The sequence below is a fragment of the Phocoena phocoena genome, chromosome 15 (genome assembly GCF_963924675.1).
Source record: "Phocoena phocoena chromosome 15, mPhoPho1.1, whole genome shotgun sequence".
Taxonomy (NCBI): domain Eukaryota; kingdom Metazoa; phylum Chordata; class Mammalia; order Artiodactyla; family Phocoenidae; genus Phocoena; species Phocoena phocoena.
In genome coordinates this window covers 38,167,695-38,180,388 of record NC_089233.1, presented here as the reverse complement: position 1 = coordinate 38,180,388, position 12,694 = coordinate 38,167,695, and the positions used below count along the sequence as shown (strand labels likewise).

At 61.5% G+C, this 12,694-nt stretch overlaps 1 protein-coding gene across 1 annotated transcript; it reads right to left on the bottom strand.

The window, feature by feature from the left end:
• Positions 1 to 8,084: 8,084 nt before the first annotated feature.
• On the bottom strand, positions 8,085 to 10,851 carry MRPL28 (mitochondrial ribosomal protein L28). The gene is made up of 5 exons (XM_065893123.1): positions 10,545 to 10,851; positions 9,709 to 9,861; positions 9,254 to 9,388; positions 9,072 to 9,158; positions 8,085 to 8,463 (listed from the first exon to the last, which is right to left on the bottom strand). Exons 1-5 carry the CDS (start codon positions 10,830 to 10,832, stop codon positions 8,356 to 8,358), a joined length of 771 nt encoding a protein of 256 aa, XP_065749195.1. The 5' UTR covers positions 10,833 to 10,851; the 3' UTR covers positions 8,085 to 8,355.
• Between the last annotated feature and the right edge of the window lie 1,843 nt (positions 10,852 to 12,694).

The window sequence follows — 12,694 nt, the reverse complement described above, 5'->3', positions numbered from 1 at the left end:
CCACTTGGCTGGGGGAGACCACTTACAAGAATTAATCCTTGGGAATCATCCAAGATGCACCAAGGTGGTATGTTGAGGGGCGTCCAGCATGGCGCCATGTGTGGGGGATGAGCCCCGCAGACAGGCTACTGCACGTCAGATCCGCACAACTCCTGACTCCCAGGAGGGGAGGGCAAGGAGGGGCTGTTCTGAGTCAGGCTTCTGGAGGGAGTTGCAAGCTTCAGGCTGAGCCCTTTCTGGGCTCTGCATTTTCAGCTCTTCTGCCTGGCCCCAGGTGTGCACAGTGGGAGTGTGCAATGGGCAGGCAGGTGAGGACCTGGAGAGGGAAGCGGCCTTGGCTCATCAGTTCTTGACGAGTACAAGTGGACTTCCCTTCTGAGAGGCGGCCCCAGCCACAGAGGCCAGCCACCTTCTTGGCCATGAACCTAGACCCCTGGGCTCCATGTTTTGTCCTGAGTGTCCTTTTTCCATCAGTTCTGAGCTCAGCGAGGAGGGCCAGGTGTTCCCCCATCACAAGTTCAACAAAGGATGTGGAGAATCACACCAAGGGCGTGAGAGACACCACCAAGTAGAAAGGCTTGGAGCCCACGCACACGGTACCCACTTGGGTGGATGCAGAGAATGTGCCTATAAAGGCAGGAACTACCCCAGAGCATTAATACCCGTCATTGCTGGAGGGCAATTAAGGCGGGCTCCAGTCTCTTCACACATCAGGAAGAAGGTCTACAACAACGTTACTGTTGAGATCTTAGGAAAACCAGGAAGCTCTGCAGCAGGCCATCATCCCATCAACGGTCAGTATAAATTAATCCATCAGAGTGAGGCCAGCCTCAGGTGAGGATCCTGGGGTATGGGACAGAGCTGACCCATGGGGCAGTGTCAGGCAGGGTGTGACTGCCGTGGTCGCCCCAAGTCGGCCTTGGGACCAGCAAGAAGGTGCCACCTTGAGCTTCCTGGGCTGGCCAGCTCCATGACCACCCTGGGCTGGGGCCTCCCTGGGCCCCGACTCTGCCTCAGGCAGGTCCCCCACCTCTTTCCACCTGTGTCTGGCTCCTCTCACCCTTCCCACCTGGGGGCAGGTGTGTCCTCCAGGCTGCCATTTTGCATCTCTCTTGTTGCCTGGAGTTCTCTTGCCAGCCTGCAGCTGAAGCTGCCGCAGACAGACGCCCAGGAGCAACCCCAGTCCCAGTGCCAAGCTAGGGAGGTGAGGGGACAGGAGCAGGGCTTTGCTTCAGACAAAATGGCTTCAAGGTCACCTCAGTGGTGCAAGACACTTTCTGACCCTGCTGCTCTCTGTCATCCAGTCCTGGTGGCCCCTGCTCCTCGGAAGCACTTCATCCTGCCCTGGTCTCTTACAGGCCAGGAGGTCCCACCCACAGAGATGGAGAGCTGAGCACTCTGCCATTGCCGGTGCTGGCAGTACGCTCACAAATGGGCACGGTGTGCACCTGCTTGCTCCCGCTCGCTCAGAGCCCGGAGTCCCAGGCCCCGCAAGCCGGTGGCATGCTTGTCTTAGGGTCCCTGCACAGACCACTCACCCAGCAGACCTGACACAGCTCCCCTCATGCCTGCCGGCCCCCAGGAGTCAAGGGCAAAGCCCCAAAGCCAGCACACTCCATGCCAGGGTGCCCTCCACACACCCCCAACTCAGGTCTCACCCTGTGTCCTGAGGGGGTCCTGTCAGTCCAGGATGAGGGGCACAGCAGGGACACCTTTCTGCACTGCCTCTCTGGAGGATTCTGACTGCAAGGGTGTGTCTAGTGGGCGCAGGGATGGAGGATGGGCATCGAAGTCTCGATGGCCAAGACGGCTCCCACCAGCCCCAGGGGCTTGGGAAAGAGGAGGGGTGAGCAACCCACCCACCCCCAACCCAGCACCTCCCCAGCTTGGGGGCCTCAGCGTCACCTGCCCTGCTCCTGCCTCCCTGGACACTTAAGCGTCTGCCTGTGTTTTGGGCCGGCCAGAGACTCTGGGCAACTTCTCGAGCCAGAGTATCCTCCTTAGCAAAGTGAGAGTCCCAGCGTGATCCTGCTGGCCTCAGAGGTCTGTGTGTGACCCTCCATGAATGGGCCCAGGCCACAAGATGGAGCCCACACTGGCTGTGGTCTCAGACACATCACAAACAGAGGACTGGGCCTCCTGGCCTCGCCCACCCCCAGTGCTATTTCCCCAGGAGCACTGGTGTCCACATGGAAGGGCCAGGTTCCTAGGGACCTCGGCCCAACTTCTGGAAGCAGCAGGTAAAGTCCCACCTACCCAGTCAGCCTCAGGCTACTCCCCTTCTGGTCTTGGGGCTGCCTGCCCGCCTGCTGCACTGACCCTCACGCCGGGCAGACTCCCCCTCTGTCCTCTCTGTCCCTGTCCTGGCTGCCCCATCCCCTAAGGCCTCTCCCAGTGCTGTGAGCACTCACACCCATCTGAGGGTTATTGTTTCTCCTTCCACCTGACACACCTCATTCCAGCCCCAGCCCCCACCCCGGCCAAGTCCCCATAGTCCTGGGGACCAGGGCCACCCCTCGAGCTGATAGCTAGGGGCCTTGGTGGTGGGAGGCAGGGAAGTGCTGCCCCAGGTGGGCCAGCTGCCCCTGTCCCCAGCCCACCCCTCCAGGTCTGCCTCCGCCACCCGCCCTCCACTTTGCCATCCTTCGATGTCTCTCTCGGCTGCCTAGGAGCCCTGCGGCTGCCGCGGACCAGTTGTAAGTATGTGATTATGTATGCCGGGTCCCTCTGGCCCCTTTGTTGCTGCAGAATCTGTCATGGCAAACAAAAGTGCACTGGATTAGCCACAGTGGATTAAAAGATTTGCTTCTCAGAGTTTACCTAATAACCTAACAATCGCACTGACAGAGGCTTTGAACCTCCGAGACACACTCGCCAGGCCATCTGGGAGCCCTCAGCCTCTGCGGGCAGCAGGACGGTTGGGATGATTATAGGCAGCCTCCGCCCGTCTTCACACCCGGCTCGGCCGTGGCGGGCCTGAGCGCTTGGCTCCTGCCAGGCCCGTCTGGGCCCAACGTGGAGACGAGACCAGACTCCAGGAGAAGAAGACGGAGGCCCAGGTTGGGGGCCAAGGCCCAGGCAGGACATCCTTCCAGAGGGCCCGCTGCCCAACGCCAGGTGTGGGTGGTGGGCACCAGCCCTCGCCTGCACGGGCCCACCCCCCCAGGGGCATCCACACGTCACACACAGCAGCAAGGACACTGCAACATGGAGTGCGGCCATGGCCGGCAGGTGACACTCTGGGCTCCACCATGCCATGGCGCACAGCCCCACAGCCAGCGCCCCTCAACGCGCGTTCCTGCACACACGCGTGCACACGCGCACACACACACGAGCGCGTCCCTCTTTGATCTCCAAAGGACATTCCATTTACAAGCTCTTAATCGCAGCTGCCTTTTCGGGCCCGTCCTCTGAAGTCCCGAGTAATGGGATTTGGCGCTTCTGATCCATCTTGGGCTGACCACTCCCCATTATAGGTGGACGTTTTTTCCTTTTTTTCCGCCTTTTTTTTTCTTCTCGAAAAAATGCTTCTGAAATCGCACTGCCTTGACATGCCTGTTGCCTAGCCCTGGGAGCAGTGGCCGGGCAGCTGTTACGCCCAGGGCCTCGGCCAGTTGGGGGTCTTTGATGCCGCCTCTACGTGAAATCTGCCGAGAAAGACCCACGAGAGCGATTTTCGGACCTCGGTGCACTGGGATTCACCCTGCCTTGCGCCGTTTCCTTTGTCTCTCTTCCCATGACCCTTCCTTGGGGTACCTGGGGAGAGGGGCCCGGGGTGAAGGTACAGAGGGTGGGGTGGGCTGAGGGCTGTGGGCTCAGCCACAAGAACAATGGGCAGCAGGGAGCACGTCCACCTGTCTGCCTGTCTGCCCGTCTATCCGTGCGCCCACCCAGCTTACCTCACCTGCCTGGCTCCGTGTGCCTGCTCCCGCCCCACCGGCCCGCGCTCCGCCATGCTGGGCCTGGCTGTCCGTCCGAGCACTCTGAGCCACTCCAGGAAGCGGGTCCCTGCTCTTGGCCACTGTGTGGCTGCAAGGAAGAAGCGTGACTCTAGGCTGCAGCTCGGGCTCCCACCGCCGATTGGCTGAGGCAGGGACCAGATGACGGCCTCGGAACCCTATGGTAGCCATGGCAACCAGCCCCTTTAGACACCGCCACCCCCGAGCCACTCCTGACTGCGGAGGGAGCAGGCGGCACCGCTGGTGGGCCCGCGCCAGGGTCCCCTTGGAGGGTCGGGTCAGACGTGGCTGGATGGTTGCTGCTCCTACACCAGCTGTTGGGTGTTTTTTTGTGTGTGTTTCATGCATGTCCAGTGTTAGGGGTCCCCGTCCCTCTCTTGGGACATGTGCTAGGCCACTCCATGAATGCCCTTCCTAATGCCCTGGCAGTGGCAGGAACAGTGTCCTTGCAGCCCCTACTGAGAGGAAGACTTCAGGTCAGGCTTGTCCCAGGAGCTGAAGGCCAGGCCCAGTCTGGTGAGAAAATCATGTGTGAGGGCAGCAGGAGGAGGAGCAGGAGGAACTCCCCACCCCCAGGAGGCAGATCCAAGCTCTCCTCCACCTCAGACCCCACAGGGCCTCCAGGCCTCACCTCTGCCTGCCAACCCCTCCGCAGCCCTCTCCTTAGTCCTTTGGACACACAGACACACACAGCCCCAGCATGGCCCTGCTGCCCCACAGACCTTGTGTCTCCACCCAGTAGGACCCTGGGACACTTTCCAACCCTGTATCTTTGCATCCGCTCTCCCTGTGGCCTGTCCCAGGGTCTGCTGGCCTCAGTGAGGCCTTCCTTGATGTCTCAAGGCCACAGCTATTCAGCAAGGGCACAATGCAGCATCACTCCAAGAACTGGCCATCCTGGGTGTTGCAGGACAGAGAGCAGCCCAGAGCCACCCCCACCCCATCTCCATGACAACCCCTGGCCTTTCAAAAAGCCCGCGGGGTCAGCACCTCCTGGTCAAGGCCCCCACGTAGGGCACCTCAGAGCCCTAGGAGGCCCAGCCCCACCTGCTGAGAAGATGGAAGAACAGCTGCAGGGCTTGGAGAAGCAGGTTTGGGCCTCAAGCCCCCAGGAAGAAGCCAAGGCTGAGGCAGGCCCCTGCCAAAGCCAGAGGGACCCAGGAGTAAGGGGGAGCACGGAACAGGAGTCCAGAGTGGTCACACATCTGAGGGAACAGGCACAGGGCAGGCTGGGCTGGGCCCAGAGTCACAGGGCACAGACGCTGCTCGGCCAGCACCCTGGACTTGTCCTGAACTCTTCACACTGGCCTGGCCACACCCCAAGCTGCCCAGTCATGGGGCTTCCACCCCTAGCCTTGGGGCATCCCCTGCTGTGCTGGATGCCATGCACAGACAGATCTTGTCCAAGGGCAAAGTGGGCTGGGTCACCTGTGGGTGGTAAAGGGGCCAGGGCCTGAAGCCTCATTCTGGGGCTCAGGGTGAGCAGGGGAGGACTCTGGCGTGCTACGGCACAGAGTGCCAATCTGCACAGGGCTGGTGCTGCTGGGCAAGTTCTCCTGACCCAGGGCTCCAGCTAGGGGGCAGCCAGTGGCGGTGGGAGGAGAGGGGCTCAAGGGGGCAGCAATGGATGATGAAGGTTGAGGTGGGTCCCAGTGCGTGTGGATGGGCCCCACAGCGGCTCCCTTATGCTCCCAGCACCCTGACAGGGCTCCAGTTGCCCTCTGCACACCTGCCACCCTGTAGACCCTGATAGTGAGGGGTCAGGCACAGAGCCCTAGACTGAGCCCTGCCCCTCTCAGCCTAGGCTGTCCCCTCTCTAGGTAGGGTTGGTCCTTTTGCCTGCCCTGGGACACAGGGACAGTGGAATCAGGCAGTGGACACAACAGGGCCTTGACACATCACGGTGTTGACAGCCATGCTACTGTCAAGGCCTCCAGTGCTGGTCCTGAGGGCCCGTCCCCAGTCCATAGCCATAGTGATGCTTCACCCTCCTGTCCACAGCCCAGCATGGAAGCTGACTGGTTGAGCTGTTGTCATAGAAACACACAGGAGGGTCGACCCAGCTGGTGCAGACAGGGGCATGGCCTGTTTGCAGCCATGGGTCAGTGCAGGGCAGCTCATGCTTCCACAGGTTCGACCTTGATCAGCACAACCCCCTGCCCTGCACCAACCCAGGGTTCTGATGGGCTGCAGGACCTCAGCCAGGGCAGAACTGGAGCTCTGACAGAGCAACAAAGAGGCTGTGGTTGAGACTGTGCAGAGGTGTGGTTGACGGAAATGAAGGCAGCTCAGGGGCCTCCGCCTGACCAGGGCCGGGAGGGCAAGGACATGTGGCTGATGGGCAGCTCAGCTCCTGGCTCCATGCTTGTGGGTGAGTGCAGCCCTTGTGTCCTCTCCCCACTCCCACCTCCCAGAGGAAACCGGAAGGTCTGGGTTATTGTTTTCTTGGGGCTGGGGAGTGAGTCTGTCACTCAGTGAGGGCTTCTGAACCTTTCCTGAGTCAAGGATTTTTGTGAGAATTTGATGAAACTGATGCTGCACCACCAGAAAAATGCTCATGTTTTAGTTCTGGGGCCAGGACCACACTCAGACCCCCACCTCAGTCCAGCCTCAGGCTATGCAGGGGGCAAGTGACCTGCTAAGGGCATGCCAAGCTCCTCCCAGGAGCCAGCAGAAGCCAGTCTGGGCCCACCAGTGCTGACAGGGAGGCCAATTCCACCCTCCATCCACCTCTCCCCTCCCCCGTACTGCTCACACCTGGCCCAGCCCCCACCCTGCTCAGGCCACAAGCCCTAGGCCAGCGCCAGGTCCCTCAGTTCCCTCAAGGCTCCAGGAATGGCACAGGTACCCCCTCAGCCTGTGGTCTTAGTTGGGGCGGGAAGGAGCAAGCAAGGAGGGGTACCTGAGTCAATATCAGTGAACCGGGGATGTTCTGGGTATGCATTGCAGGGGTACCCAGGCAACAGACTGGGGGTGGGGGTGGGGGGAAGGGGGGCGGGGCACAGAAAGAGGATCCTGAACATGGGAGGGAACCAGGAGGTGGAAGCTGGGGAGACTGGCCCACCCAGAGCACCAGCAGTCTGTGTGGTTCAGACAACTGGGCTGGGCATTGAAAGCCCACAGAGCCGGGCCAGGCGTGAGCTGGGCATCATCAGCTTTTGGTAAAATTCTTAAAAAATTAAAAGGGTCACAGAATAGGGATGAGGACACGTGGGGTCTCAAGGCATCCCCGGAGAAGACTGGGACTGGTGACCTCTGGGGCATTCCCCCCAGGGCGCTGACCCAGAGGCAGCCCCCAATCCTGGATGACATCCTTGCAAGCCACGGAGCCTCCAGGGCCCTCTTGCAGCTGTGCCCACTGGCCAGCTGCATGCTCCCTATGGCCTCCCGCCCCATAAACACAGCCCACGTGGCATCACTTCCACGGCTCCCTCAGGGGAGCCTGGTGCCCCTCAGTCAGCTGCCAGGACCAGGTCAGGGGAACCCACCTGTGTCCTCCCAAAGAGACCCAAATGGGTCTCAGTGCTCAGGACTTCCAGGTAGGGTCAGTGAAGAGGGTCATGCCACCCCCAAATCTCAGAGCAGTAAAGGCCTCAGGTGCCTGGTCCAGTCTCCCACTGGGGGCCACATCCCCACCCAAGTTCAGGTCTGGGTCAGCTGAAGAGGGAACATCTGTGTCACAGGCCCCACAGGCCATGTCGCTTCTGCCTCCTTTTGGACCGTGACAGGGAGGTGCTAACAGAAGCTCCAGACTCAAGGCCTTCCCTGCGAGACACTGGCACCAGCAGCACCTTCTGGGGCCCCTGCACCTCCCAGAGCTGGGGGGGTGGTGCTCGCCACCCCAAAGGCAGTGCTGGTGTGGACACCATACAGCCACTCCCAGAGCCAGAGCATAGCACCAGGTCTCTGCTCTGGAGAACATTCCAGGCAATGTGCCTTGAGCAGGAGCGAGCACAGTCCTACTCTATCCTAGGATGCCTCCCACAATGCTGGGTTCTCCCAGAGAAGAGAAAAGCACCAAAACCTTGCACACCTAGGGACCACCACCCACCTCAGCTGCGTCCTGGGTCTCTGAGGCATGGGGTGAGCCTGATCCTCTAAGCAAAGCAGCACACACACAGCCCAGCTCAGACTTTACTCACACTGTCCCCCGAGGGTGGTGACCTGCCTTGGCAGGGCCTCCACTGCGGGGAGGGGGGGACAGAGGCAGCGAGAGGGCCCCAGGCCTCTGGGGATCCTGGGACAAGAGACCTCCTGGGGCCTCCACAAAGCCCACCCCACCCGGGAGCTGCACGGCCAGCACACACGACCATGGGTGGCCCTCACCACCACCCCAAGCTCTGTCCACGGTGCCAAAGGTGCTGAGCCTGGCTGCCAGGTCCAGGTCCCAGTGCGGCTACGTCCTGCTGGCTCTCTTCTGCATCACTGCTGGCTCAGACAGCGCTTGCTGCTGAAGCTGCTCGATCAGCTCTTCCACGTAGACCTTGAACAGAGGAACGGGGTCCTAGGGAGACAAGGCAGGTCACAGTGAGGCGCTCTGGGGAGGGTGGGGATCCAGCTCCTGACCAAACACCGAGAGGAATCGAGCATGAGAGGACCAGGCCCCTCCGGCTTGGCCACGGGGTCAAGCAAGGCTACTTGCCATCTGCTAGCCCCCAGCCCAGAGGACAGTGCTCTGTTCGTGGGAGAGGGGCTGCAGGGCCCTTGGCTGCAGAGACTCCGGGCAGAGAGAAGAGGCAGCAGTTGCGACGGGCCCCCTGTCCTGGCAGCTATCACACGCTCCAGACTCCTCTAGGGGACAGACACAAAAGGCCTCAGTGCAGTACTGGGCAGACCCTGGGGAATACTAGGTGGCCACAGAAATCGATGGTGCCAAGCATCCAGCTCTTATCCATCTTCCCATCCACGAAACCAGCCAGCAGGGGCAGGAGAGAGTCAGGACCTGGAGGGGAGGGAGTGGGCCACGCGGAGACCACAGCCCATGGCTCCCGCTGGGCAGCAGTGCCTTCCCAAGCCCACCCAGTGCCCCTGTCAACGCACCCCAGGGGCTGCTGCTTGGCAGCTGTGCCCACTCCTGAGAGGGCAGGGCAGCTGGTGCTCACACACGCTCACCTTCTCTTCCAGGAGCCTCTGCTTCTCCACGGCCTCGTCCAGCGTCAGGCCAACCCACTCGGCTTCTGCCTCCGGGATGACAAACGCCTGGGCAGACAGAGATGGGCTCGTGGGTGAGGTCAGGGTCAGGCAGCCGGCCAGGGGGCCCATGAGGAGCAGTAAGTAAAGGCTGGAGCCCTGACCTTGTACTTGTCGTAGATGGCCGCCCTCCTGTCGGGGTCATCTGGGTGCAGCTGGGGGTCCTGTCGGGCGAGCCGCAGCAGCATCCCTCGCTTCAGGTCCATCCCAAACTTGGAGCACAGGTCCTCCTTTGGGGTCTGGCAAGAGTCTCTGCATGGGGCCAGGTGCTGTGGGCAGGGCCCTGCCCACCCCACCAGCCGGCCCTTCCAGCTTCCTCCCCAGCAGCTGGCAGCCCCCAGGCCAGCCTGGTGGAGCACTTTAGGCCAGGTGGGCAGCCCCAGCACCCAGACCAGAAGCGAGGAAGGTCTAAGAGCAGAGAAGGAGACAGCTGTGCTCCCTTGGCCACATGGGCAAGATGGCCATCCACAGTGATGGACTCCCACTGGGGCTGCCCAGAAAGGGACATGGTCTCATTTACATCTCACAAGGAACCCCAGCGTGGTGCAGATCTGCTTGCCTTGAGAATGTAGAAGTCAAACCCGTAGGCCTCGTCGATGAGGTCCAGGGTGCGCATGGTCACGGTCACGGTGAACCTGGTATCCAGGATCTCACTGTAAAGCTCACGCTGGAACAGCTGCGGCTTCCACACCTTCTTCACCCTCTTGGAGAGCTGAGGGAGCAAGAATCTTGGTGAGCGTTGCTGCTTCTCCCCACACACTAGAGTGGGGAGACTGGGCATGTAGAGTTGCACGAACCAGTCCCCACCTGGGGACCCAGTTGCCCACCCAGAGGTCAGCTTCTCCCCAGACCCTGCCCAAGTTGCTGGTGTTTATTCCAGACACACCGCACACACAACCATAACTCCACGGTTCACAGGTCATCATATCCCAAACCAGGGACCAAGGGGCCAAAGGCAAAGGGAGACTCTAGCCTAGGTCTCAAAGACATAAGCCCCCTCCTCCCCCCTGCCTCCCCACCAGAGGCAACACAGCTCAGGGAGCAGACTCAGGAGACCTGCTCCCAGGTGAGCCTCTCAGCCTTCCCAAATGCCAGCCCTGTAGGTGTCACAAAAAGTAGGGAAAGTATGGCGGTCAAGCTGATAGGTGACCTTAAACCTCATTCTCCATCTCTTCTCCCCACTCAGGGCTCCTCATCTATACACTTAATCTGGCTGCCAGAACTGTGACTTTTTACTCCTGAGGATACTCTTCAGATGGAGCTGTGTCTCCACCAGACTATAAGCTCCCTCTCCCCGAGGGGTGGGGGTCCCTTTCACTGTCCAGGTACTTCCAGAGCCCGGAGCAAGGCAGCGAGGCCCAAGAAGTACCGCTCAAGCCCGTCCTGCTCACCCACCTTGTCGTTGTTGATGTATCTGTGACCCTGCACCCAGCCCTCGCCGCCCCAGAGCCCCAGCTGGGACTCCGGGGGATAGTGAACGGGAATGGGCACGTCCTCCACGCGCTCCCGCTGTCCGTTCTTGGGGTTGATCTTGATTTTGACCCCGTGTGGCCTGTAGTGAACGGGAGTGGGCGTCCGCGCCTCCTCCAGGGAACGCAGGTAGTGCTGGGGCAGGCGGGAATAGATGCCCTCCCGCAGCCGGAGCTGCTTCCACAGGCCGACTGGGACCTTGTGCAAGGGCATCGCGGCGAGCCTGGCAGGAGGCAGGGGCCACCGTCACGCGCGCCCGGCCGGACGCGGGCCCCGACCCCCACCCCCGACTCCAGCCCCCGGCGCCCCGCCCCATTCCTACCCTCACGCGCCGCCTCGACCCCTGCCCCATGGCCCCGCGCGGCCCCGAGCCCAGCGGCGTAACTCCAAGCGGCCCGACCCCCCGACTCCCGCCCCCGGCCCCCAGCCCCATCCCGACCCCCGGCTCCGCCTCCGTGCCCCCCGCGCCCGGCCCCCCGCGCGGCCCCAACCCCGACCCCGAGCCCCCGCGCGGCCCCGACCCCAGCCGCGTGACCCCGGGCGGCCCAACCACCGCAAGACCCCAACTCCACCGCCGGGCCACCACCTACCTAACCGAGTCCCGCTCCCCGGCGGAACCGGAAGTTGTGTCGGGGCACCTTGCCCTCCACTCGCCGCTGACTGGCTGCAAAGCCGGTCGGTCTACACCCACCTCGTCCCGCCCCCTTTCACGTCTTTAGGGACCGTGGAAAACTCGCTGCGGAAACGGCGGCAGCTGCAGGCACCGTCGGCAAGTGTGGGCCCATTTCCCGGGAGCAGGGACTTGTCATTCTCGGTCCCACCTCCCCTCCTCCCGGAAGAAGAGCAGAAAACAATGTAAAAACTCTTTTGCCTTGAAACATCATGTGGAATATTAAATTCACCAATCACAGTGCAATCAGAGCTACAGAAAAATACGTCTTAAATGTCTTGAAAAAATTCCTGCCCAAAATACTGTATACAAATGTTTCCGCTTTACAAGCCTAGAGAATGCTCCAGTGGCCAAGTGCTGGGTGACTGGGGGTACGGGAAGCCTCCAGGGAGGCCGCAGCCTGGACAGGACTCAGAAGGGAAGACGCCAGGGCCAAAAGATGGGAGAGTGCGTGCCCCCCACCCTGGGCTCCGCAGCCCTGTCCAGCACCCTCACATAGACAGCAGCCCCTTAGGGAGGGGCAGGGCACTGCTCCTGGGGCAGTCAGCAGCCCTTACCGTGCTTCCACCACAGAGGAAGGAGAAAGGCAGGGCCAGGCCTCCAGGAGCCCCTCCCCAAACGTGTGGTTGGGCCAGTGGGGGGCGGCAGCCATCACCTTCTCTCCTGGGAGTAACTCAAGGAGATGCTCCCTAGACAGGGCCCAGGAACCCAGGGGTCAGTGGGACACAAAGATGGGACAAGGTGTGTCCTGCAGGCCCAGCACTCCCAGAGCATCTTGGCAGCCCCCTCCCCAGGAACCTCATCTCAGGGGCCTGCAGCTCCAAAACTGAGAGCCAAAGGGAGTGAAGGGGGAGGGCTGGACAGCCAGAAGTCAGCCTCCCCCATGCTACCCATGGCAGCTGGCCCTTACGGACACCCCAGTGACATCAGCTCCCTGGTAAATGTGGTCACTCCTTCACATGGCAAATGTATTAGCAGGGGGCATCCCCATGCCCGCGGCAGGCTGGCATTCAGGGGCACAAAGTGTCAGTGAGCCAGGGATGGCATAGCTCCCAGCCTATGGGGCAGGGGCCCATGGGAGGTGGGCTCAGGCCTCCTCGGCCCACCTGGGTCTCTCATACCACAGCCTCACAGGGGAATAGGGCAATGGGGGACTCTTACACTATATCTCCCTCCAACCATCCCCAGGCCAGAAGAACTCAGAACCTGACCCCACATGGTACCTGTGGTCTCCAGGCAGCGAGGCCCAGGCCCCAGGGGCCACTGCAGATACCAGCTGGGACCTGCAGAGTGACCAAGTCAGCTGGCAGTCAGTGGGCACAAGGGAGTTGGGGGTGTGGTCCTCTCCTCAGAAGGAGAAAGCAAGAGTGCTCAGGGCAATTTTATTCAGTTGGAAATGGATCTG

What these genes read in the sequence shown, in the direction of transcription:
- MRPL28 (XM_065893123.1), bottom strand. Translation starts at nt 10,832, where the DNA reads ATGCCCTTGCACAAGGTCCCAGTCGGCCTGTGGAAGCAGCTCCGGCTG. An exon ending in GATACATCAACAACGACAAG is followed by an intron (nt 9,862 to 10,544) that starts GTGGGTGAGCAG and finishes TTGCTCCCTCAG; the next exon opens with CTCTCCAAGAGGGTGAAGAA. An exon ending in TTGACTTCTACATTCTCAAG is followed by an intron (nt 9,389 to 9,708) that starts GCAAGCAGATCT and finishes GACTCTTGCCAG; the next exon opens with ACCCCAAAGGAGGACCTGTG.